Genomic DNA, 24,717 nt, shown 5'->3' on the forward strand with positions numbered 1-24,717 from the left:
AAAAGCCTTATCCTAAATACATTATATATATGATAAAAAGCTTTATCCTGAATACATTATATATATGACCAAAGCCTTACCCTAAATACATTATATATATGAACAAAAGCCTTATCCTAAATACATTATATATATGATCAAAAGCTTTATCCTAAATACATTATGTATATGACCAAAGCCTTACCCTAAATACATTATATATATGACAAAAAGCCTGACCCTAAATACATTATATATATGACCAAAAGCCTTATCCTAAATACATTATATATATGATCAAAAGCCTTATCCTAAATACATTATATATATGACCAAAAGCCTTACCCTAAATACATTATATATATGATCAAAAACCTTACCCTAAATACATTATATATATGACCACAAAACCTTACCCTAAATACATTATATATATGACCACAAAACCTTACCCTAAATACATTATATATATATGACCACAAAACCTTACCCTAAATACATTATATATATGACCAAAAGCCTTACCCTAAATACATTATATATATGACCACAAAACCTTACCCTAAATACATTATATATATGACCAAAAGCCTTACCCTAAATACATTATATATATGACAAAAAGCCTGACCCTAAATGCATTATATATATGACCACAAAACCTTACCCTAAATACATTATATATATGATCAAAAGCCTTACCCTAAATACATTATATATATGACCAAAGCCTTACCCTAAATACATTATATATATATGACAAAAAGCCTGACCCTAAATACATTATATATATGACCACAAAACCTTACCCTAAATACATTATATATATGACCAAAAGCCTGACCCTAAATACATTATATATATGACAAAAAGCCTGACCCTAAATGCATTATATATATGACCAAAAGCCTTATCCTAAATACATTATATATATGACAAAAAGCCTGACCCTAAATACATTATATATATGACCAAAGCCTTACCCTAAATACATTATATATATGACCACAAAACCTTACCCTAAATACATTATATATATGACCAAAGCCTTACCCTAAATACATTATATATATGACCACAAAGCCTGACCCTAAATACATTATATATATGACCAAAGCCTTACCCTAAATACATTATATATATGACCACAAAACCTTACCCTAAATACATTATATATATGACCAAAGCCTTACCCTAAATACATTATATATATGACCAAAGCCTTACCCTAAATACATTATATATGACCAAAAGCCTTACCCTAAATGCATTATATATATGACCAAAAGCCTTACCCTAAATACATTATATATATGACAAAAAGCCTGACCCTAAATACATTATATATGACCAAAGCCTTACCCTAAATACATTATATATATGACCACAAAACCTTACCCTAAATACATTATATATATGACCAAAAGCCTTACCCTAAATGCATTATATATATGACCAAAAGCCTTACCCTAAATACATTATATATATATGACAAAAAGCCTGACCCTAAATACATTATATATATGACAAAAAGCCTGACCCTAAATACATTATATATATGACAAAAAGCCTGACCCTAAATACATTATATATATGACAAAAAGCCTGACCCTAAATACATTATATATATGACCAAAGCCTTACCCTAAATACATTATATATATGACCACAAAACCTTACCCTAAATACATTATATATATGACCAAAGCCTTACCCTAAATACATTATATATATGACCACAAAGCCTGACCCTAAATACATTATATATATGACCAAAGCCTTACCCTAAATACATTATATATATGACCACAAAACCTTACCCTAAATACATTATATATATGACCAAAGCCTTACCCTAAATACATTATATATATGACCAAAAGCCTTACCCTAAATGCATTATATATATGACCAAAAGCCTTACCCTAAATACATTATATATATGACAAAAAGCCTGACCCTAAATACATTATATATGACCAAAGCCTTACCCTAAATACATTATATATATGACCACAAAACCTTACCCTAAATACATTATATATATGACCAAAAGCCTTACCCTAAATGCATTATATATATGACCAAAACCTTACCTTAAATACATTATATATATGATCAAAAGCCTTATCCTAAATACATTATAAATATATATGATCAAAAGCTTTACCCTAAATACATTATATATATATATGATCAAAAGCCTTACCCTTAATACATTATCCAAAAGTATATTTTATACAAAGATATAATGTAAGCCAAATATCTCATTTGATAGGGGGGGCCTCGGTGGCCGAGTGGTCTAAGTAGTTACTACTGTAATCACTAGCCAGTCAACACTGAGGTTGTGAGTTCGAACCCCGCTCGTGCGGGTGCACTCGACTCCAATCTTAATTGACTAGGATTGTCAGTTTTCCTATCGAAGGTCGGTGGTTTTATCCGGGCACTCCGGCTTCCTCCACCAATAAAAACTGGCCGCCACGAAATAGCCCAAAAGCGGTGCTTAAAAGTGGCGTTAAAACACCAAAAAATCAAAAATCAAATCATTTGATAGGATTGTTTATAATGAGTTCACCAAAAACAATATGGAAGATAATTGTGACATGTTTATGAATAACATTACAAATTATATATTTACAGCAAAGTGACTAAGTTGTACACCCTTTTCATTTATAAATAGAATTGATATATAATTTTAAAAGGATTATTATTTCTGGTTGCCAAATAATGGCTCTTTACCAAAATTCTGTATTTCATAGTTTTGTTAAATGTTCATCAGTAGTACGTTATCATTTCCTTTTCTTGTCAACCTTGTGAGTGTTTTGTGAATTAATATATCAACTAATACATATTTATTCAATACATATATATTATTGGCGACATATTAATTTTTCTTATAATTACTAACAGTAAAGATGCTTTTGAAGTCTCTTGATTTTACCAAACACAGAAATTATACAACAATTTCAAGTTCCAGTATTTTACCATAATTATGATAACTTGAACTTTGTTCCAATTGACCTAATTACAGTAATAAAACATTGACCTAATTACATTTATAAAACAGTCTGTTATAATTTAGGATGTCAATTATTTCCTTATGTTACACACTACAAAATGATTGGAAAACATTTTATTTCCTTCATTCAACATACACAAAATTGGTGTATAGAGAAAAAAAAATGTATAAATCAATAAAAGACTTTAAAAAAATGTATATATATAAATATATAATATATATATATGAAAACGGTTAATTATATGAATATTTATGCAAATTATGTCACTCATTGGTAAAATACATCATATCTTAGAATTGATAAGTAAGTTCCTCAACAACAAAAATTTTACCTTTTAAAAACAAAACAAAACACAAGTTTAAACAAAACAGCAAAAAGTTTATAATTTTTTTATATAATAATTTCTAAAAAAATCAGCTGTGATATTGTTCTGCTTTATTTGAATAGATAAGATAAACTTAGTTTTATTATAATAGATAAGATAAACTTAGTTTTATTATTATAGATAAGATAAACTTAGTTTTATTATAATAGATAAGATAAACTTAGTTTTATTTACATCTAAAAAGTAACTAGAGAAAGTAGTACCAGAAAGAGAAGTTTTGTGACTTTTTGTCTCGGCTGTAACTAAAATTACTGAATGGAGGTTAGGGATGCTAATTCAGCAGATGTGTAAACTATTTGTATAATGCTTTATATTTTTGTATATAGAAGATTTGGAGTCATATGTCCATTGTCTTTGACCCAATTTTTTCATGGTTCAACTATTGCAAAAAAACCTAGTTTTTTGTCTCATGAATTTCTCACTATATTGGTACAAGGTCTACATATTTGTCAGACAAGGTTCACCTGCCATGAACTTCATGGACCAGTGACCAAGGGTGTTTCCTTGGTTAAATTCATTTCTCAGATACTACCAGCAATAGGTCATAGTACCTTGATCTCATTTGAATGGTTCATAGGTTGCTATTTTTGTTGTTGTGGTTAGGTCTGTTTCCCAGATACTTTAAGCAATCAGTCTACTATATTTGGTGTATGGAATGATTGTAAGATATAAATGTCTTTCTGGTATGATTCATCTAGTCTTGACATTATTTACATAGATCACTGATAAAGTTAAATCTACGTGATAATTGTAGTACACATGTAAAAAAACTTTCAACAAAAAATTCAATGTGTTTGGTGCATGGAAAGATTGTAAGGTGTACATATCCTTTTTGTCAGGTTCATTTGACCTTGACATTATTTTCATGATTCATTGGTCAATTTGAACTTTTTGTCTGTACCTTGGATACTACAAGCGATATGACAACTATATGTGTTGTAAGGAATGATTGTAAGGTGTACATGTTTTTCTGGCAGATTTCAACTGAGCTGTACCGCAGTTTCATGGTTCATTGGTCAATGTTAAGTTTCATGGTCTTTTAGGGTTTCTCAGATACTAAAAGCAATTATATTTGGTGTATGGAATGAATGTATGATGTACTTGTCTGTCTGGCAGGGTTAATCTGACATTGACCTCATTGGTCAATATTAAGTTCCATGGTTAGGTATGTTTCTAAATTAATATAACCAAATATGAATAGTATTTAATGCATGTAGTTATTGCAAAGTGGAAGTGTCTGTCTGGCAGGGTTCATCTGACCTTATCTCATTTTAATGGTTCATAGGTCGCTATATTTGTTGTTGTGGTTAGGTCTGTTTCGCAGATACTATAAGCAATCAGTCTACTATATTTGTTGTATGGAATGATTGTAAGATATAAATGTCTTTCTGGCATGATTTATCTAGCCTTGACATTATTTAAATGGATCACTGATAAAGTTTAATCTACATGATAATTGTAGTACACATGTAAAAAACTTTCAACAAAAAATTCAAACATGATTATTCAGTAATGCAGGCATTTCAGCATGTACTCTCTTGTTTCATCTCTGGCATACAGCAATTCACAAAAAAATAGATATGCTGATGTAAAGAAAACTAACTCTAATTTTTTTAGTCTTATTGAAACTTAAATATTCCTCTTTGTATCTGTTGTTGTTTTTTGTAGGAATGTAGACAGCAAATAAATATTAGATTGTAGAATATATTCTGTAGAGTTGTTAAAAGAGTGTTTTGATATTGATCCTGTATTATATCCAAAAACAGTTGTATTGGGATGAGGTAAGCCCTATTACCTCGAGCATAGCTGAAAGCATGAATACTGCTGTTGGAGACCCAATAGGACTGTACTTGGACATAATACAAGATCAATATGAAAACATCCATTTTATGACACCTTTATCAACCAATGACTTAAAATAACCACCAAAATCTGACTGAGAACAAACATGATTGAAAGAAGACTAATACAGGATTAATATGAACTAATACGGTTAATTTTCATGGCCCCTTAGACGCAGTGATATTCAAAATTGTCAACCCTTAAAAGTAATTTCACTTTGGACTGCACCCTCAGAAAAATGATCTTTTACGGTTGACAATTCTGGAAATTCACCCGTTACATAATTGTATAAAGTCAAAGAAAAATATATATTATAACATATGAAAAACAACTGTTAACATCAAACTTGTTCATTATTATAAATATAATCTATCAATAATACAACCTTCCATTTTCTGACACCTTTTTGAACCAAAACTGAAAGTTAAAAATCCTGTATTAGACCTGTAAAAATTCTGTATTAGACAGGTTTTTATCTGTATTAGACCTGTTTTAATGACCAGTTCTCAGACACATGAAATTTTGATAAATAGACAATTTACAATGTATTTTAAATTATAGGTTAATATCAACACTTATACATCTATTATTTTAATTTTGTTGACAAGTAATGAAGTTAAATGTTTATTTACAACTAACAAGGGTATACTTCACATATATTATACATATTTTTTAGTATTACGGAACAGGCTGGAATCCCGTGGTAAATAAATACAAATTGCAGTGTGCACTGCATGCTGAGATTGCTATTCACTGCTGGAATATAATCATTGCTTTTATAATGTTTTATCTTACAACCACCCTGTCTAAACCAATCCTTGATTTAACTAAATGTCTCTTTAAACTCAACCACACTCAATATTCTTCAGTTATCTGACCTTTTTGAAATTAACGGCTTCTGAACAGCACTGAATATTCTTCAGTTATCTGACCTTTTTGAAATTAACTGCTTCTGAACATGACTGAGTATTCTTCCATTATTTCATTTATATACCAAAGTCCTGTTTACCTGATGTTTCATAACCAAGAATGAGTTTTACATAATAATTTGTCCTGTTTATACCAAGCACTTGCCTTCACTCCTACTCAATATCTGTTATTTATTGGCACTGGTCAGTGTGAAAGAGATTTGGTTTAGACAGGGTAACAAATAGAACTATTTATTGGCACTGGTCAGTGTGAAAGAGATTTGGTTTAGACAGAGGAACTGTAGAACTTCTCTATAACATTCATTGGAATAAGCATGGAGCTCTGTGGATTTAAAGGAAATAGTTTAATTGATGGGTCACTTTTCATATGCAAATTAGTCTTTTTTATATATTTATCAATAACAATTTTTTAACATGTTATTAAGTCTCCCAAACGAAGTTTGGGAAGACTTATTGTTTTTGCTCAGTTCTTATTAAGTCTCCCAAATGAAGTTTGGGAAGACCTATTGTTTTTGCTCAGTTCTTATTATTATTATTATTCTTCTTCCTCTTCCTCTTCCTCTTCCTCTTCCGCCGCTTTTAAATTTGAACTTGTCCGCACCTGTTCTCCAAAACCACTTGTCAGATTAACTTAGGGTTTGACAATATGTTAGACTAACATGTCTAGTGGTGCAATCAGGGTTTTGTTTGTGCAATGGGGTTTATAAAGGGGTACTTTGAGGGGCAAAAAGAAAAGAGGGTTTTACTATAGAACCCTATGGGATTTTATTTTTTAAAATTTTCAAATGATTATAACTTTAAACCGTTTGTGATAGACACAATCTTTTTAATTGAAAATGTTCTAAATGATAAAACCCATTAAATGAAATACAGGGTTAGTCCCCAGGGGTCACCCCCACCCCCTGCCATTTAAGAAAGTTCTAATACCTTGTAAGTGGTCAAGATCCCCACCCCTAAACCATATATATTCTGGTTTGTCATGCTAAGATGGTTTGAATGATATACAGGGTTAGTCCCCAGGGGTCATCCCGACCCCCTGCCATTTGAGAAAGTTCTAATATCTTGTAAATGGTCGAGATCCCCACCCCTAAACCATATATATTCTGGTTTGTCATGATAAAGCACATGAAATGAAATACAGGGTTAGTCCCCAGGGGTCACCCCCACCCCATGCCATTTAAGAAAGTTCTAATATCTTGTAAATGGTCGAGATCCCCACCCCTAAACCATATATATTCTGGTTTGTCATGATAAAGCACATCAAATAAAATACAGGGTTAAACCCCAGGGGTCACCCCCACCCCCTGCCATTAAAGAAAGTTCTAATAACTTGTAAGTGGTCAAGATCCCCACCCCTAAACCATGTATATTCTGGTTTGTCATGTGAAGATGGTTTGAATGATATACAGGGTTAGTCCCTAGGGGTCACCCCCACCCCCTGCTATTTAAGAAAGTTCTAATATCTTGTTAATGGTCAAGATCCCCACCCCTAAACCATATATATTCTGGTTTGTCATACCAAGATGGTTTGAATGATATACAGAGTTAGTCCCCAGGGGTCATCCCGACCCCCTGTCATTTGAGAAAGTTCTAATATCTTGTAAATGGTCGTGATCCCCACCCCTAAACCATATATATTCCATATATATTCCTGTTCGTCATGTCTCGAACATTTGAATGATGTTTAGGGTCAGTCCCCAGGGGTTCCCCCCACCCCCAATGTTCTAGTATCTTGTAAATGGTCGAGATCCCCACCCCTAAACCATATATATTCTGGTTTGTCATGCCAAGATGGTTTGAATGATATACAGGGTTAGTCCCCAGGCATCACTAATGCATATAACTTTACTGGACCAAACCAATTTTCACTGGACTTTGTCCAATGTCAGGCGACCCTGGGAATTACGAATTATGGGAGCTTCGTTTGGGAGACTTCGTAACAGCATCCTGTTACAATCATTTCTTGTTATTATTATTATTCTTCTTCTTCTTCTTCTTCCTCTTCCGCCGCTTTTAAATTTGAACTTGTCCGCACCCTTTCTCCAAAACCGCTTGCCAGATTAACTTAGGGTTTCACAATATGTTAGACTAACATGTCTAGTGGTGCAATCAGGGTTTTGTTTGTGCAATGGGGTTTATAAAGGGGTACTTTGAGGGGCAAAAAGAAAAGAGGGTTTTACTATAGAACCCTATGGGATTTTATTTTTTAAAATTTCAAAATGATTATAAATTGAAAACCGTTTGTGATAGACACAATCTTTTTAATTGAAAATGTTCTAAATGATAAAGCCCATTAAATGAAGTACAGGGTTAGTCCCCAGGGGTCACCCCCACCCCCTGCCATTTAAGAAAGTTCTAATACCTTGTAAATGGTTGAGATCCCCACCCCTAAACCATATATATTTTGGTTTGTCATGCTAAGATGGTTTGAATGATATACAGGGTTAGTCCCCAGGGGTCATCCCGACCCCCTGCCGTTTGAGAAAGTTCTTATACCTTGTAAATGGTCGAGATCCCCACCCCTAAACCATATATATTCTGGTTTGTCATGATAAAGCACATCAAATGTAATACAGGGTTAGTCCCCAGGGGTCACCCCCACCCCATGCCATTTGAGAAAGTTCTAATATCTTCTAAGTGGTCAAGATCCCCACCCCTAAACCATATATATTCTGGTTTGTCATGCTAAGATGGTTTGAATGATACACAGGGTTAGTCCCCAGGGGTCATCCCGACCCCCTGCCATTTGAGAAAGTTCTAATATCTTGTAAATGGTCGAGATCCCCACCCCTAAACCATATATATTCTGGTTTGTCATGATAAAGCACATCAAATGAAATACAGGGTTAGTCCCCAGGGGTCATCCCCACCCCCTGCCATTTAAGAAAGTTCTAATACCTTGTAAATGGTTGAGATCCCCACCCCTAAACCATATATATTCCTATTTGTCATGTCTCGAACATTTGAATGACGTATACGGTCAGTCCCCAGGGGTTCCCCCCCCACCCCCAATGTTCTAATATCTTGTAAATGGTTGAGATCCTCACCCCTAAACCATATATATTCTGGTTTGTCATGCCAAGATGATTTGAATGATATACAAGGTTAGTCCCCAGGCATCACTAATGCATATAACTTTACTGGACCAAACCAATTTTCACTGGACGTTGCCCAATGTCAGGCGACCCTGGGAATTACGAATTATGGGAGCTTCGTTTGGGAGACTTCGTAACAGAATCCTGTTACAATCATTTCTTGTTTTATATTTGTATTAATTAACAAATTAACGACATTCTCATTTTAACCTTGAAGTTTGAAGTATATCATGTACTGTATTTATTTTACGATTGACTAATCCACTTGTGTTAATGATATTTATGTACTAGAGCTGAAGTAGTGGTGCTGTTATTGTATCTCTATTATATTATTACAGTGTACCATTATTGGAGCTATAGCTCTCCTATGTTGCTAGTTTTTCTAATCTTATAGCATATCTTGTGTTTGAAACTTTATCTGTCAAAGTATTATTATTTATGCCTTCATTGTTTTGTTTTTTCTACTATAGTCTTAAAGCTTAAAGCAAACAATTATTAATTAAGTTTTTCAGTCATCAATTACTATGTCAAACCTTCATGGAATTTTATGAAATGTATACAGAAGCTTGCTTATGATCAAAATACAGTATCCAGAGCGAACATTTGAAAATTTTCCGTATTTTACTGATAAATGGTTAACATTCAGATTTACTGGAAGTCTGAGCTTGAATTTTTTTTGACATCAATAACTTTTGTCAAATCTTCATAAAATTTTATGAAATTTAGACAGAAGCTTGTTTAAGACCAAAATACAGTATCTAGAGCAAAATAAAAAAAAAAAATTATTTTTCATTTTTCTGTATTTTACTGATAAATGGACTTAGTTTTTTAAAAGTTAATAAGTAGATACAGATGGGGTTAACATTTGTAACTCATCAATTACTTTGTCAAACCTTCATAGAGTTTTATGATACTTTGGCAGAAGCTTTTTTATGATTAAGAAATAATGTCTAAAGCAAACCTTTTAAAATATATTTTTTTCATTTGTAGTATTTTTCTGATAGATGGACTACGTTTTTTACAGTTTACATTTACAGACAGTGTGGGATGAAATTTTTTTGACATGATAAATTTGTAAACCTTCATGGATTGTTATGAAACTTGACAGAAGCTAATCTTCAAGTCCAAGGAATAGCATCTAAAGAAATTTTTTTTTATATTTTTTTTAATTTCTGTATTTTACTGATAAATGGACTCACTTTTTAAGTCAACATTACACTTTTACACTGAAAGCAGCAATAGTAGGCGAGACACACGGTTCCGCAGAAATTCTAAATATCAATACAAATTTAATTTTTCAAAAAGATGAAGAATTTCAGCTAATTAGTCCCCTACCGAGGAAGTCGAAGGGGACTTTAGGTTTGCACTCTGTCCGTCTGTCCATCCGTCAGTCGGGCAAATCAGCTTTCCACACTTTTTTCTTCGTTCTTGAAGATATTGATTTGATATTTGGTATATAGTTTTATCATGACAAGTTATAGATCAAGTTCGAATTTTGTTCCGGTCTGATGGTTTAGTCCAGAGTTATGGACCATAACTCTGGACCATATCTAGAGTACTATGTAAAACCATATTTCTGTACAAAGGGAGATAACTCATTTTTTAAAAGACATCGATTGTTAAATTATTTGAAGAATTTTTTGGCAGGTTTATTTGTTATTTAGTATAAACTAATTTTCTGAATGCTATATATATAAAAAAAAAATTATGAAGAGAAATCCTTTAATTAGATAATAATCTATTTTTATTAATGTATATATTTCAATACATTACATTGTGTAGATAAAAGTTGTTGACATTTTATAGATAAGTTACAAATCTATATTAGTTTGTGACAAATGAAAGAAAAAATATTTGGAACTATTAATTATATTTGATTATAATTTGAAAATAGATATACACTGTATTACATCATATCTAATTTTAGAGAACTATTAATCATATCTAATGTTTTTTTCATCATGCTTATAAGATATTGATTGATAATTGGTATATAGTTTTATCATGACAAGTTACAGATCAAGTTCAAATATTTGTTTCGGTCTAATAATTTTGTGCAGAATTATGGTCCTTGGACTTGAAAAATTCACTCATACAATCAGTTTTCCACACTGTTTTTAGTCCTGCTTGAAGATATTGACATGATATTTACTTTTTGTTTACACCATGACAAATTATAGAACAAGTTAGCATTTTGTTCCAGTATAATGAATTTTTACCCGGTAGGGAACTATGTCTTGCCATGCAATACTCTCAGAATGCTTGTTAATTCTGCCATTTAGTTATTTTAAAAACTATGTATTTTTACATAAATCAAATATTTCCTACAATTTTACAGAAAGGAAGATGTAAATCTGTCCAGGCCATAGGATGGTATTTAGAGGAGGCCAACATGGCTCAAGTTTCTACAAATATATCAGATTATAATGTGACACCTATACATAAAGTTTATGAAGAAGTGTGTAAAGATGCTGAGGTATGTTACTTGTCGTGTAGCTTGTCACATGACTTGAAATGATCCCTTGCATAAAAGAGAGAAGGAGAGCCATAAATTTCTCAATTAGCAAATCATTCAAATATTTATGCATTTAATTCATTTTAATAAGGGACCATGCATGAAATACTGGTTAAAATCTTTTATTGTATTTCAAACTTGTTCTTCTTGGCACATGTCCCCTGATAACATAAAAAGTTGTCAAATTTAAGGATTCCGTTGAACAAACCTAGAACTAATATTATTTGAGACTTGGAAAGTTTATAAATTAACATATAAATACAAGTCATGTTTGACCTTGTCTGTAAGGGTTAACACTTGATTTTGCAGAAATAACCAAGTATGATAGTAATTATTCAATATTAAGTATGATTCAATCAAAGGATTTACCTATTACCTATATGAAGATAGATATTCTTTTTCCTTCATTGCAGGAGTTAAATTTAGCAATTTGTGGATCACAGATTGTTGGTTTAGTCCCACTAGAGGCATTAATGCAAGCTGCTGATTATTACATGGAAAAAGAAAATCTGTTTATTTTAGAAGAGGACCAGAAACTCAGATTGGTTTGTATTAATTATTGTTGTTACTGCCCTTGTTTAAACTCCCCTGTCAAGAATAGAAAACATTGGTTAATCTATATACAAAATTATTAGAGTTTCCTCCCTTGTGAAAGCCTCCCTGTCACAGAATAGAAAACTTAGTTATATATGTGCAAATTATTATATTCCCTCTGTTGTGAAAGCTTGTGTCACAGTATTTAACTGTAGGTTGATATGTACAAGTTACCTCCATTGTTTTAACTTTCCTGTCAGAGAATAGAAAACTTAGGTTGATATGTATCAATTATTATAGTTCCCTCACTTGTGAAATCTTCCCTGTCACAGAATAGAAAACCGCGGTTGACATGTACCAATTATTATAGTTCCCTCACTTGTGAAATCTTCCCTGTCACAGAATAGAAAACTTAGGTTGATATGTATCAATTATTATAGTTCCCTCACTTGTGAAATCTTCCCTGTCACAGAATAGAAAACTTAGGTTGATATGTATCAATTATTATAGTTCCCTCACTTGTGAAATCTTCCCTGTCACAGAATAGAAAACCGCGGTTGACATGTACCAATTATTATAGTTCCCTCACTTGTGAAATCTTCCCTGTCACAGAATAGAAAACTTAGGTTGATATGTATCAATTATTATAGTTCCCTCACTTGTGAAATCTTCCCTGTCACAGAATAGAAAACTTAGGTTGATATGTATCAATTATTATAGTTCCCTCACTTGTGAAATCTTCCCTGTCACAGAATAGAAAACCGCGGTTGACATGTACCAATTATTATAGTTCCCTCACATGTAAAAGTTTCTTGGTCACAGAACCCTTTATTTCACTTGTTGTGGTCAAACTACTTAAAACATTCTTATTGGCCTTATATTATAGGCCCATATACCTAAATGTCTATTTTTATGTTTACAGGTTATTAACAGAATGGGACTAAACTCTTTAGGAGCCTTTAGTCCTAAAGAAAGAATTATAGAGTAAGTTCTTGAATTCTTAGGAGCTTTAATAAGTTTAAAAAAGCAAAATAGAGTAAGTTATGTTATCCTTTTCTTTTCTTTATTTGTATCGACAGTCAGTTTCTTCAGGGATGCCTTACTATCTGCTGTTGTTGACAATAATGAGAGATTCATCTCTACTGCAAAGCCTAATTAAGAGGTGCTAATGCAGTGACAACATTAAATAATTACTCAATATTTCAGAAGATAGAAGAGCTATACAATCCATATTTAGAATATACTGTAGATTCGTTATTATTGGTAGGATATCGGTTTTACGTGGATTTTGTGCTTACAGGGGAACCACATATTTAAAAGTTTAACAAATTAAAAATTTTCTATAGGAATATATACAGACTTTGGCAAAGCCACGAAATCAAATGTCCACAAAATTGCATGTTTTCCTCAATCCACGAAAATGAATATCAATTAATGGCCAAAACATCTTATATAACACAAAAGTTGTCTTTTGAAAAGAAGCAATAATTAATTTCAAAAGGAATTTTATGACATAAAGGAGTTATTTCTTGATAGCCAAACATTATGTATAAACATTTACTTGCATAATTATTATTCCCTTATTCTAGAATATAAGATAACAGTGAATTGTTAATTATTATTCCCTTATTCTAGAATATACGATAACAGTGAATTGTTAATTATTCCCTTATTCTAGAATATACCATAACAGTGAATTGTTAATTATTATTCCCTTATTCTAGAATATACGATAACAGTGAATTGTTAATTATTATACCCTTATTCTAGAATATACGATAACAGTGAATTGTTAATTTGAGTTTAAGAAATATGATGATGATGTATCTATGTTTTTTTTAGTTATGAGACAGTAATATATAATTATATATGTATCTATATAAAGTGAGGAGATGGGGGTATGATTGCCTATGAGATAACTATCCAACAGGGATCAAATAAAGTAGGTTGTAGCAACTATGTTTATTTTTTAGTTATAATATATTGTTATACAATTATATTTATTTTTAGATATATGATATCAGATGAAAATGATGGTCCACTAGTCAGCATGGATGTGAAAGATTTTGTATTAACTATTGGGTCAAGGTCACCTACACCTGGTGGTGGCTCAGTGGCAGCACTGTTAGCTTCTCTAGTAAGTATAAGGTCAAGGTTATTTACAACTGTGGTTACCTCTTAGAAATGGGGGATCAGTGACAGAACTTTTAGGTTCTTTAGTAAGTATAAGGTCAAGGTTATTTACTACTGTGGTTACCTCTTTGAAATGGGGGATCAGTGACAGAACTTTTAGGTTCTCTTGTAAGTATAAGGTCAAGGTTATTTACTACTGTGGTTACCTCTTAGAAATGGGGGATCAGTGACAGAACTTTTAGGTTCTCTTGTAAGTTTAAGGTCAAGGTTACCTAAAACTTATATTTTATAGGTGCCAAACTTATGGGGTAATGTTTATTGAAGATTTCATTGAATGCCACCATTACATAATAATTTTCGTTTGTTTCAAAAAGAACTGTACTTTAATCCTGTTAAAATAACTATCAAAACTTTGAGGAAATTAAATATGAGTTCCTTATTCTAAGTAAATGATTGCAACAATTATCAAGCTTTGTGAAAAAAAATGACAATAAAAATCAGTAAAAAAGAAGAGTTTTTGGGATTTTTTATTTACTACTAAACTTATTGAAACAACAAAATGTGACCTGCATTAATAAATTTTAGTTGACAACCACACCTGTCACTTAACATAACTACCACTGTATTTCAAAACACATTTGAACTCCCCCTCATGGTTGATGGCCCATACTGTCATCTATTTGAACCCCCCCCCCCCCCTTAAGAATCATGGTTGATGGCTTCTACTGTCATCTATTTGAACTCCCCCTTAAGAATCATGGTTTTCTACTGTCATCTATTTGAACTCCCCTTTAGAATCATGGTTGATGGCTCCTACTGTCATCTATTTGAACTCCCCCTTAAGAATCATGGTTGATGGCTCCTACTGTCATCTATTTGAACTCCCCCTTTAGAATCATGGTTGATGGCTCCTACTGTCATCTATTTGAACTCCTCCTTTGGAATCATGGTTGATGGCTCCTACTGTCATCTATTTGAACTCCCCCTTTAGAATCATGGGTGATGGCTCCTACTGTCATCTATTTGAACCCCCCCTTAAGAATCATGGTTGATGGCTCCTACTGTCATCTATTTGAACTCCCCCTTTAGAATCATGGTTGATGGCTCCTACTGTCATCTATTTGAACTCCCCCTTTAGAATCATGGTTGATGGCTCCTACTGTCATCTATTTCAACTCCCCCTTTAGAATCATGGTTGATGGCTCCTACTGTCATCTATTTGAACTCCCCCTTTAGAATCATGGTTGATGGCTCCTACTGTCATCTATTTGAACCCCTTTAGAATCATGGTTGATGGCTCCTACTGTCATCTATTTGAACTCCCCCTTTAGAATCATGGGTGATGGCTCCTACTGTCATCTATTTGAACTCCCCCTTTAGAATCATGGTTGATGGCTCCTACTGTCATCTATTTGAACTCCCCCTTAAGAATCATGGTTGATGGCTCCTACTGTCATCTATTTGAACTCCCCCTTTAGAATCATGGTTGATGGCTCCTACTGTCATCTATTTGAACTCCCCCTTAAGAATCATGGTTGATGGCTCCTACTGTCATCTATTTGAACTCCCCCTTTAGAATCATGGTTGATGGCTCCTACTGTCATCTATTTGAACTCCCCCTTTAGAATCATGGTTGATGGCTCCTACTGTCATCTATTTGAACTCCCCCTTTAGAATCATGGTTGATGGCTCCTACTGTCATCTGTTTGAACTCCCCCTTAAGAATCATGGTTGATGGCTCCTACTGTCATCTATTTGAACTCCCCCTTAAGAATCATGATTAATGGCTCCTACTGTCATCTATTTAAACTCCCCCTTTAGAATCATGGTTGATGGCTCCTACTGTCATCTATTTGAACTCCCCCTTTAGAATCATGGGTGATGGCTCCTACTGTCATCTATTTGAACTCCTCCTTTGGAATCATGGTTGATGGCTCCTACTGTCATCTATTTGAACTCCCTCTTAAGAATCATGGTTGATGGCTCCTACTGTCATCTATTTGAACTCCCCCTTAAGAATCATGGTTGATGACTTCTACTGTCATCTATTTGAACTCCCCTTTAGAATCATGGTTGATGGCTCCTACTGTCATCTATTTGAACTCCCCCTTAAGAATCATGGTTGATGGCTCCTACTGTCATCTATTTGAACTCCCCCTTAAGAATCATGGTTGATGGCTCCTACTGTCATCTATTTGAACTCCTCCTTTGGAATCATGGTTGATGGCTCCTACTGTCATCTATTTGAACTCCCCCTTTAGAATCATGGGTGATGGCTCCTACTGTCATCTATTTGAACTCCCCCTTAAGAATCATGGTTGATGGCTCCTACTGTCATCTATTTGAACTCCCCCTTTAGAATCATGGTTGATGGCTCCTACTGTCATCTATTTAAACTCCCCCTTTAGAATCATGGGTGATGGCTCCTACTGTCATCTATTTGAACTCCCCCTTTAGAATCATGGTTGATGGCTCCTACTGTCATCTATTTGAACTCCCCCTTTAGAATCATGGTTGATGGCTCCTACTGTCATCTGTTTGAACTCCCCCTTAAGAATCATGGTTGATGGCTCCTACTGTCATCTATTTGAACTCCCCCTTAAGAATCATGATTAATGGCTCCTACTGTCATCTATTTAAACTCCCCCTTTAGAATCATGGTTGATGGCTCCTACTGTCATCTATTTGAACTCCCCCTTTAGAATCATGGGTGATGGCTCCTACTGTCATCTATTTGAACTCCTCCTTTGGAATCATGGTTGATGGCTCCTACTGTCATCTATTTGAACTCCCTCTTAAGAATCATGGTTGATGGCTCCTACTGTCATCTATTTGAACTCCCCCTTAAGAATCATGGTTGATGACTTCTACTGTCATCTATTTGAACTCCCCTTTAGAATCATGGTTGATGGCTCCTACTGTCATCTATTTGAACTCCCCCTTAAGAATCATGGTTGATGGCTCCTACTGTCATCTATTTGAACTCCCCCTTAAGAATCATGGTTGATGGCTCCTACTGTCATCTATTTGAACTCCTCCTTTGGAATCATGGTTGATGGCTCCTACTGTCATCTATTTGAACTCCCCCTTTAGAATCATGGGTGATGGCTCCTACTGTCATCTATTTGAACTCCCCCTTAAGAATCATGGTTGATGGCTCCTACTGTCATCTATTTGAACTCCCCCTTTAGAATCATGGTTGATGGCTCCTACTGTCATCTATTTGAACTCCCCCTTTAGAATCATGGTTGATGGCTCCTACTGTCATCTATTTGAACTCCCCCTTTAGAATCATGGTTGATGGCTCCTACTGTCATCTATTTGAACTCCCCCTTTAGAATCATGGTTGATGGCTCCTACTGTCATCTATTTGAACCCCTTTAGAATCATGGTTGATGGCTCCTACTGTCATCTATTTGAACTCCCCCTTTAGAATCATGGGTGATGGCTCCTACTGTCATCTATTTGAACTCCCCCTTAAGATCATGGTTGATGGCTCCTACTGTCATCTATTTGAACTCCCCCTTTAGAATCATGGTTGATGGCTCCTACTGTCATCTATTTGAACTCCCTCTTTAAGAATCATGGTTGATGGCTCCTACTGTCATCTATTTGAACTCCCCCTTAAGAATCATGGTTGATGGCTTCTACTGTCATCTATTTGAACTCCCCTTTAGAATCATGGTTGATGGCTCCTACTGTCATCTATTTGAACTCCCCCTTAAGAATCATGGTTGATGGCTCCTACTGTCATCTATTTGAACTCCCCCTTTAGAATCATGGTTGATGGCTTCTACTGTCATCTATTTGAACTCCTCCTTTGGAATCATGGTTGATGGCTCCTACTGTCATCTATTTGAACTCCCCCTTTAGAATCATGGGTGATGGCTCCTACTGTCATCTATTTGAACTCCCCTTAAGAATCATGGTTGATGGCTCCTACTGTCATCTATTTGAACTCCCCCTTTAGAATCATGGTTGATGGCTCCTACTGTCATCTATTTGAACTCCCCCTTTAGAATCATGGTTGATGGCTCCTACTGTCATCTATTTGAACTCCCCCTTTAGAATCATGGGTGATGGCTCCTACTGTCATCTATTTGAACTCCCCCTTAAGAATCATGGTTGATGGCTTCTACTGTCATCTATTTGAACTCCCCCTTTAGAATCATGGTTGATGGCTTCTACTGTCATCTATTTGAACTCCCCCTTTAGAATCATGGTTGATGGCCCCTACTGTCATCTATTTGAACTCCCCCTTTAGAATCATGGTTGATGGCTCCTACGGTCATCTATTTGAACTCCCCCTTAAGAATTATGGTTAATGGCTGCTATTGTCATCTATTTGAACTCCCCCTTTAGAATCATGGTTGATGGCTCCTACTGTCATCTATTTGAACTCCCCCTTAAGAATCATGGTTGATGGCTCCTACTGTCATCTATTTGAACTCCCCTTTAGAATCATGGTTGATGGCTCCTACTGTCATCTATTTGAACTCCCCTTTAGAATCATGGTTGATGGCTCCTACGGTCATCTATTTGAACTCCCCCTTAAGAATTATGGTTAATGGCTGCTATTGTCATCTATTTGAACTCCCCCTTTAGAATCATGGTTGATGGCTCCTACTGTCATCTATTTGAACTCCCCCTTAAGAATCATGGTTGATGGCTCCTACTGTCATCTATTTGAACTCCCCTTTAGAATCATGGTTGATGGCTCCTACTGTCATCTACTTGAACTCCCCTTTAGAATCATGGTTGATGGCTCCTACTGTCATCTATTTGAACTCCCCTTTAGAATCATGGGTGATGGCTCCTGCTGTCATCTATTTGAACTCCCCCTTAAGAATCATGGGTGATGGCTCCTACTGTCATCTATTTGAACTCCCCTTTAGAATCATGGTTGATGGCTCCTACTGTCATCTATTTGAACCCCCCTTTAGAATCACGGTTGATGGCCCCTACTGTCATCTATTTGAACTCCCCCTTAAGAATTATGGTTAATGGCTGCTATTGTCATCTATTTGAACTCCCCCTTTAGAATCATGGTTCATGGCTCCTACTGCCATCTATTTGAACTCCCCCTTAAGAATCATGGTTGATGGCTCCTACTGTCATCTATTTGAACTCCCCTTTAGAATCATGGTTGATGGCTCCTACTGTCATCTATTTGAACTCCCCTTTAGAATCATGGATGATGGCTCCTGCTGTCATCTATTTGAACTCCCCCTTAAGAATCATGGGTGATGGCTCCTACTGTCATCTATTTGAACTCCCCCTTTAGAATCATGGTTGATGGCTCCTACTGTCATCTATTTGAACTCCTCCTTTGGAATCATGGTTGATGGCTCCTACTGTCATCTATTTGAACTCCCCCTTAAGAATCATGGTTGATGGCTCCTACTGTCATCTATTTGAACTCCCCCTTAAGAATCATGGTTGATGGCTCCTACTGTCATCTATTTGAACTCCCCCTTAAGAATCATGGTTGATGGCTTCTACTGTCATCTATTTGAACTCCCCTTTAGAATCATGGTTGATGGCTCCTACTGTCATCTATTTGAACTCCCCCTTTAGAATCATGGTTGATGGCTCCTACTGTCATCTATTTGAACTCCCCCTTTAGAATCATGGTTGATGGCCCCTACTGTCATCTATTTGAACTCCCCCTTTAGAATCACGGTTGATGGCCCCTACTGTCATCTATTTGAACTCCCCCTTAAGAATTATGGTTAATGGCTGCTATTGTCATCTATTTGAACTCCCCCTTTAGAATCATGGTTGATGGCTCCTACTATCATCTATTTGAACTCCCCCTTTAGAATCATGGTTGATGGCCCCTACTGTCATCTATTTGAACTCCCCCTTTAGAATCATGGTTGATGGCTCCTACTGTCATCTATTTGAACTCCCCCGTAAGAATCATGGTTGATGGCTCCTGCTGTCATCTATTTGAACTCCCCCTTAAGAATCATGGTTGATGGATCCTACTGTCATCTATTTGAACTCCCCCTTAAGAATCATGATAAATGGCTCCTACTGTCATCTATTTAAACTCCCCCTTTAGAATCATGGTTGATGGCTCCTACTGTCATCTATTTGAACTCCCCCTTAAGAATCATGGTTGATGGCTCCTACTGTCATCTATTTGAACTCCCCCTTTAGAATCATGGTTGATGGCTCCTACTGTCATCTATTTGAACTCCCCCTTTAGAATCATGGTTGATGGCCCCTACTGTCATCTATTTGAACTCCCCCTTTAGAATCACGGTTGATGGCCCCCTACTGTCATCTATTTGAACTCCCCCTTTAGAATCATGGTTGATGGCACCTACTGTCATCTATTTGAACTCCCCCTTAAGAATCATGGTTGATGGCTCCTACTGTCATCTGTTTGAACTCCCCCTTAAGAATCATGGTTGATGGCTCCTACTGTCATCTATTTGAACTCCCCCTTAAGAATCATGATTAATGGCTCCTACTGTCATCTATTTAAACTCCCCCTTTAGAATCATGGTTGATGGCTCCTACTGTCATCCATTTGAACTCCCCCTTTAGAATCATGGTTGATGGCTCCTACTGTCATCTATTTGAACTCCCTCCTAAGAATCATGGTTGATGGCTCCTACTGTCATCTATTTGAACTCCCCCTTAAGAATCATGGTTGATGGCTTCTACTGTCATCTATTTGAACTCCCCTTTAGAATCATGGTTGATGGCTCCTACTGTCATCTATTTGAACTCCCCCTTTAGAATCATGGTTGATGGCTCCTACTGTCATCTATTTGAACTCCCCCTTTAGAATCATGGTTGATGGCCCCTACTGTCATCTATTTGAACTCCCCCTTTAGAATCACGGTTGATGGCCCCTACTGTCATCTATTTGAACTCCCCCTTAAGAATTATGGTTAATGGCTGCTATTGTCATCTATTTGAACTCCCCCTTTAGAATCATGGTTGATGGCTCCTACTGTCATCTATTTGAACTCCCCCTTTAGAATCATGGGTGATGGCTCCTGCTGTCATCTATTTGAACTCCCCCTTAAGAATCATGGTTGATGGCTCCTACTGTCATCTATTTGAACTCCCCCTTTAGAATCATGGTTGATGGCTCCTACTGTCATCTATTTGAACTCCCCCTTAAGAATCATGGTTGATGGCTCCTACTGTCATCTATTTGAACTCCCCTTTTAGAATCATGGTTGATGGCTCCTGCTGTCATCTATTTGAACTCCCCCTTAAGAATCATGGTTGATGGCTCCTACTGTCATCTATTTGAACTCCCCCTGTAGAATCATGGGTGATGGCTCCTACTGTCATCGGGAATAACTTTTTTTTTTTAAATATAGTTAAACCATACATATCATACATATGTGAACCTATGTTGGTATTATCTGGTATAAAAAGATTTGAAATTTCATATTATACTGTTACGGCCAGAAATCACCTTTAAATTGTGGCCAACAAAAGACAAAAATCAATAATAAATTTAACAAGATTTATTATACAATTTTACAAGAAATATTATACAAATAGAAATGTCAACTTAACCGTTAACATATCTGAATGTCTGATCCTATAGTCTTTTCTTTATCCGGAATTCTTCTCTTAATTGTTGAGTAATCCAAACGGAATATTAATATGTCCAATAACTTCACAAACTAGTATGATGATGTTGTTAACGTAGATAAAAGTGCCAATCCAACAACTCCAGAGATCTTCTGAAAATACTTAAATATTTTCTGATAAGTCTAATTTCGGTGTCTGTATATATAGTTGTCACGGAATCTTCTAGAAGACTGTAGAAGGGAAACTTCTAGAAGATTAAAGAAAGGAAACTTCTAGAACACTGTAGAAGTTTCAATTACGCATTGTAGATTATGATCATTCTGGAATTATTGTGCAAGTCAAATAGAAAGTTCTAATCATTCCATAAGTATCTATAATTGTTCCCGAGATTTTCTAAACTACACAATAACACTATTTTGTAAGCAACTATAAAAAGGTCACAACCCAATTATGTAAACATCTTACAAGGCCACACAAAACAAACCCGGCCAAGATAAATAATCATGATAATTACAATCTCATAACAATACTTGAAAAACTGCAAAACTTTATATAAAAAGCTGTAAATGACGGAGGGCTATTAAACTTTGAAAGAATAATCTTCATTGGGCTGTACAGTTCCCACTTTAGATACCAGGTGAGCATTAAATGTTTTTTTTATATCCACTAGTTAGACTTTATCCTTTGAATGAATTGCTGAATTGGATTATCTCTTTTTTCAGGGTTCAGCTCTGGGAGCAATGGTTGGTTTTTTGACTTATGGAAACAAAAAGTTTTATGAACTTGATTCGAGAATGAGAAAGATTATACCACCATTGTATAAAACCATGAAAGACTTGATACAATTTGTTGATGCTGATGCTGCAGCCTTCAGTGAATATATGGTGAGTTGATTTGGATATGATGAATTAATGAAATACATAGTCTAGTATAACTTAACTTAAATCTTTCAATCAACTCTTATTGATAGTTAATTATAATACTGCTTAATGAATTCATAGGTTATATTGGAGGTGTTTTTCTCTAAAGTAAAACATAATGGTTTCTGAAGTGATATAGTAATTTATCTATATTTAGATTATTTGTCTGTCCATAACAGATTGTAAATACTGGCCTACAAGTCAAAATGCAAAATGGATAACAATTCTGTTATGGAAACAAAAAGGCTTGATTTACTCTTGGAATGGAGGCTATATTGCTATCAGCTTGTCTGTCTGATTGTCTAACGAATGTTTTTCTCAGGAACTTTTGAACAGAATGACTTCACATTGGGTCAGCAGCTTTACAGTGTGTATGCATGTTTCAGATTTGTGAGATACCTACTTTACAGAGCTGTTTACAGATACTTTGAATTAATCTACAAAATAACTGCATGAAAATGAAACAAAGCAAACATTTACATTATAAATTATTAAAAAAAAATATATGTTACTAGTTAAAGGGGCATTAGCCACGAGATATAAAAAAAAATTAAAATATGATTTTTTTTTAGTTCAATCTTTAATGAAAGTGAAATAGTGAAATGATAATTCGCTTTTAGCAGCCAGTTTGGTTCAATTTTGTCAAAAAAAACTTAGAAACATCGCTGATGAATTATTCACTTTCAAGTGAATAATTCGACCTCATTGAATAAGTATTCATGTGACCTTCAATATAACGCCTTAGCTAGAGATGGGTTACGCATGAATAAGGCGTGTTCAGTTATTGAAAGGAAAAGAATGTCAACATTGAAAGTGAAACAAGGGTAAACCATTTGATTGACTGATTGATCCACAAAAACTCATTCTCATACAGGTAAAAACGATGATTAACATATATTTTTAACCTATAATATGAAATCAAACAAACCTAGAAAAATCCAATTGCATGAGTTCACTATCTATTTATATCTATATTTGTGTTTATATCAGGTTATATGACCGTCGGCAGTTTTCGGAGGTCACCTCGATGGTTAATTAGATGGCGTCTAGACTAAAATACACGAAATGCTGATAAATATTATCGAGCCCATGCATTGTAAATTGTTTATTTTAGACTTATTGTAATTTGGATATAGGTTTTAGTATGTTATAAATCAAATTTTTTTTTTTTAGTCAAATCGGTAAACATGAATTTGACAGCTAATGCCCCTTTAAAGAAATTCTGATTGAAATTTTATATTACAATAATGTAATGTGTGTTCCTTATTTGAATTTTGAAACAAGAATGACATTTATATAAAAAGATGTTTTCCTTTCAAACAACAGTTGGCATTAAAGTTACCCCAAGACACAGAGGAAGACAAGACTTTGTAAGTATGCAAATTATCTCTTTTTTTTAACATTGTAATTTTTGAAGAACTATTTTATTTTTACATTTTAAATATGGGAATTAACTTTGTTTGTATTGAAAATATGAAAGATAGTTCATTTGACTTTGTAGAAAAGTAGATAGCTTGTTTTGACATTGTTACCATAGAAGATAGCTCTTTTGACTTTTTTGGAAAATGTTATAAGGTTCCATATGTTGAGTGATTTAATTTCATATAATATTGATTGAATATATACAAAATTTTATTTTCTCAAAACAGATTGTCATAGTTTGTATAGAAATTAATTAGAGTTTCCTGCATTTCACTCTAGTTGTAAGATATAGATTTGATACAATAACTGAAACATGTTTCTTTTTTAATTGTTTGGAGATTTCCATGATAACTATAACATATTTTGTTAGAAAA

General features: G+C 34.4%; 1 protein-coding gene across 4 annotated transcripts in view; it reads left to right on the top strand.

Annotated features, from left to right (window-relative positions):
- Positions 1 to 24,717, top strand: part of LOC127731242 (formimidoyltransferase-cyclodeaminase-like) — a 42,278-nt gene that overhangs the window by 10,945 nt on the left and 6,616 nt on the right. For 3 of the 4 annotated variants that reach the window (XR_007995562.1, XM_052240259.1, XM_052240260.1), the window contains 7 exons: positions 5,903 to 5,929; positions 11,589 to 11,726; positions 12,179 to 12,310; positions 13,222 to 13,283; positions 14,310 to 14,436; positions 22,724 to 22,885; positions 24,248 to 24,291. Coding sequence is in view for 3 of the 4 variants with exons in the window: in XM_052240259.1 (XP_052096219.1) it covers positions 5,903 to 5,929; positions 11,589 to 11,726; positions 12,179 to 12,310; positions 13,222 to 13,283; positions 14,310 to 14,436; positions 22,724 to 22,885; positions 24,248 to 24,291 (692 nt within the window). In the remaining variant the exon portion in view is untranslated. The remainder of the gene's footprint in view (positions 1 to 5,902; positions 5,930 to 11,588; positions 11,727 to 12,178; positions 12,311 to 13,221; positions 13,284 to 14,309; positions 14,437 to 22,723; positions 22,886 to 24,247; positions 24,292 to 24,717) is intronic. The other variant, XM_052240261.1, reaches the window with a different exon arrangement.

Source organism: Mytilus californianus, unplaced genomic scaffold (genome assembly GCF_021869535.1).
Source record: "Mytilus californianus isolate M0D057914Y unplaced genomic scaffold, xbMytCali1.0.p SCAF_2, whole genome shotgun sequence".
Lineage (NCBI taxonomy): Eukaryota > Metazoa > Mollusca > Bivalvia > Mytilida > Mytilidae > Mytilus > Mytilus californianus.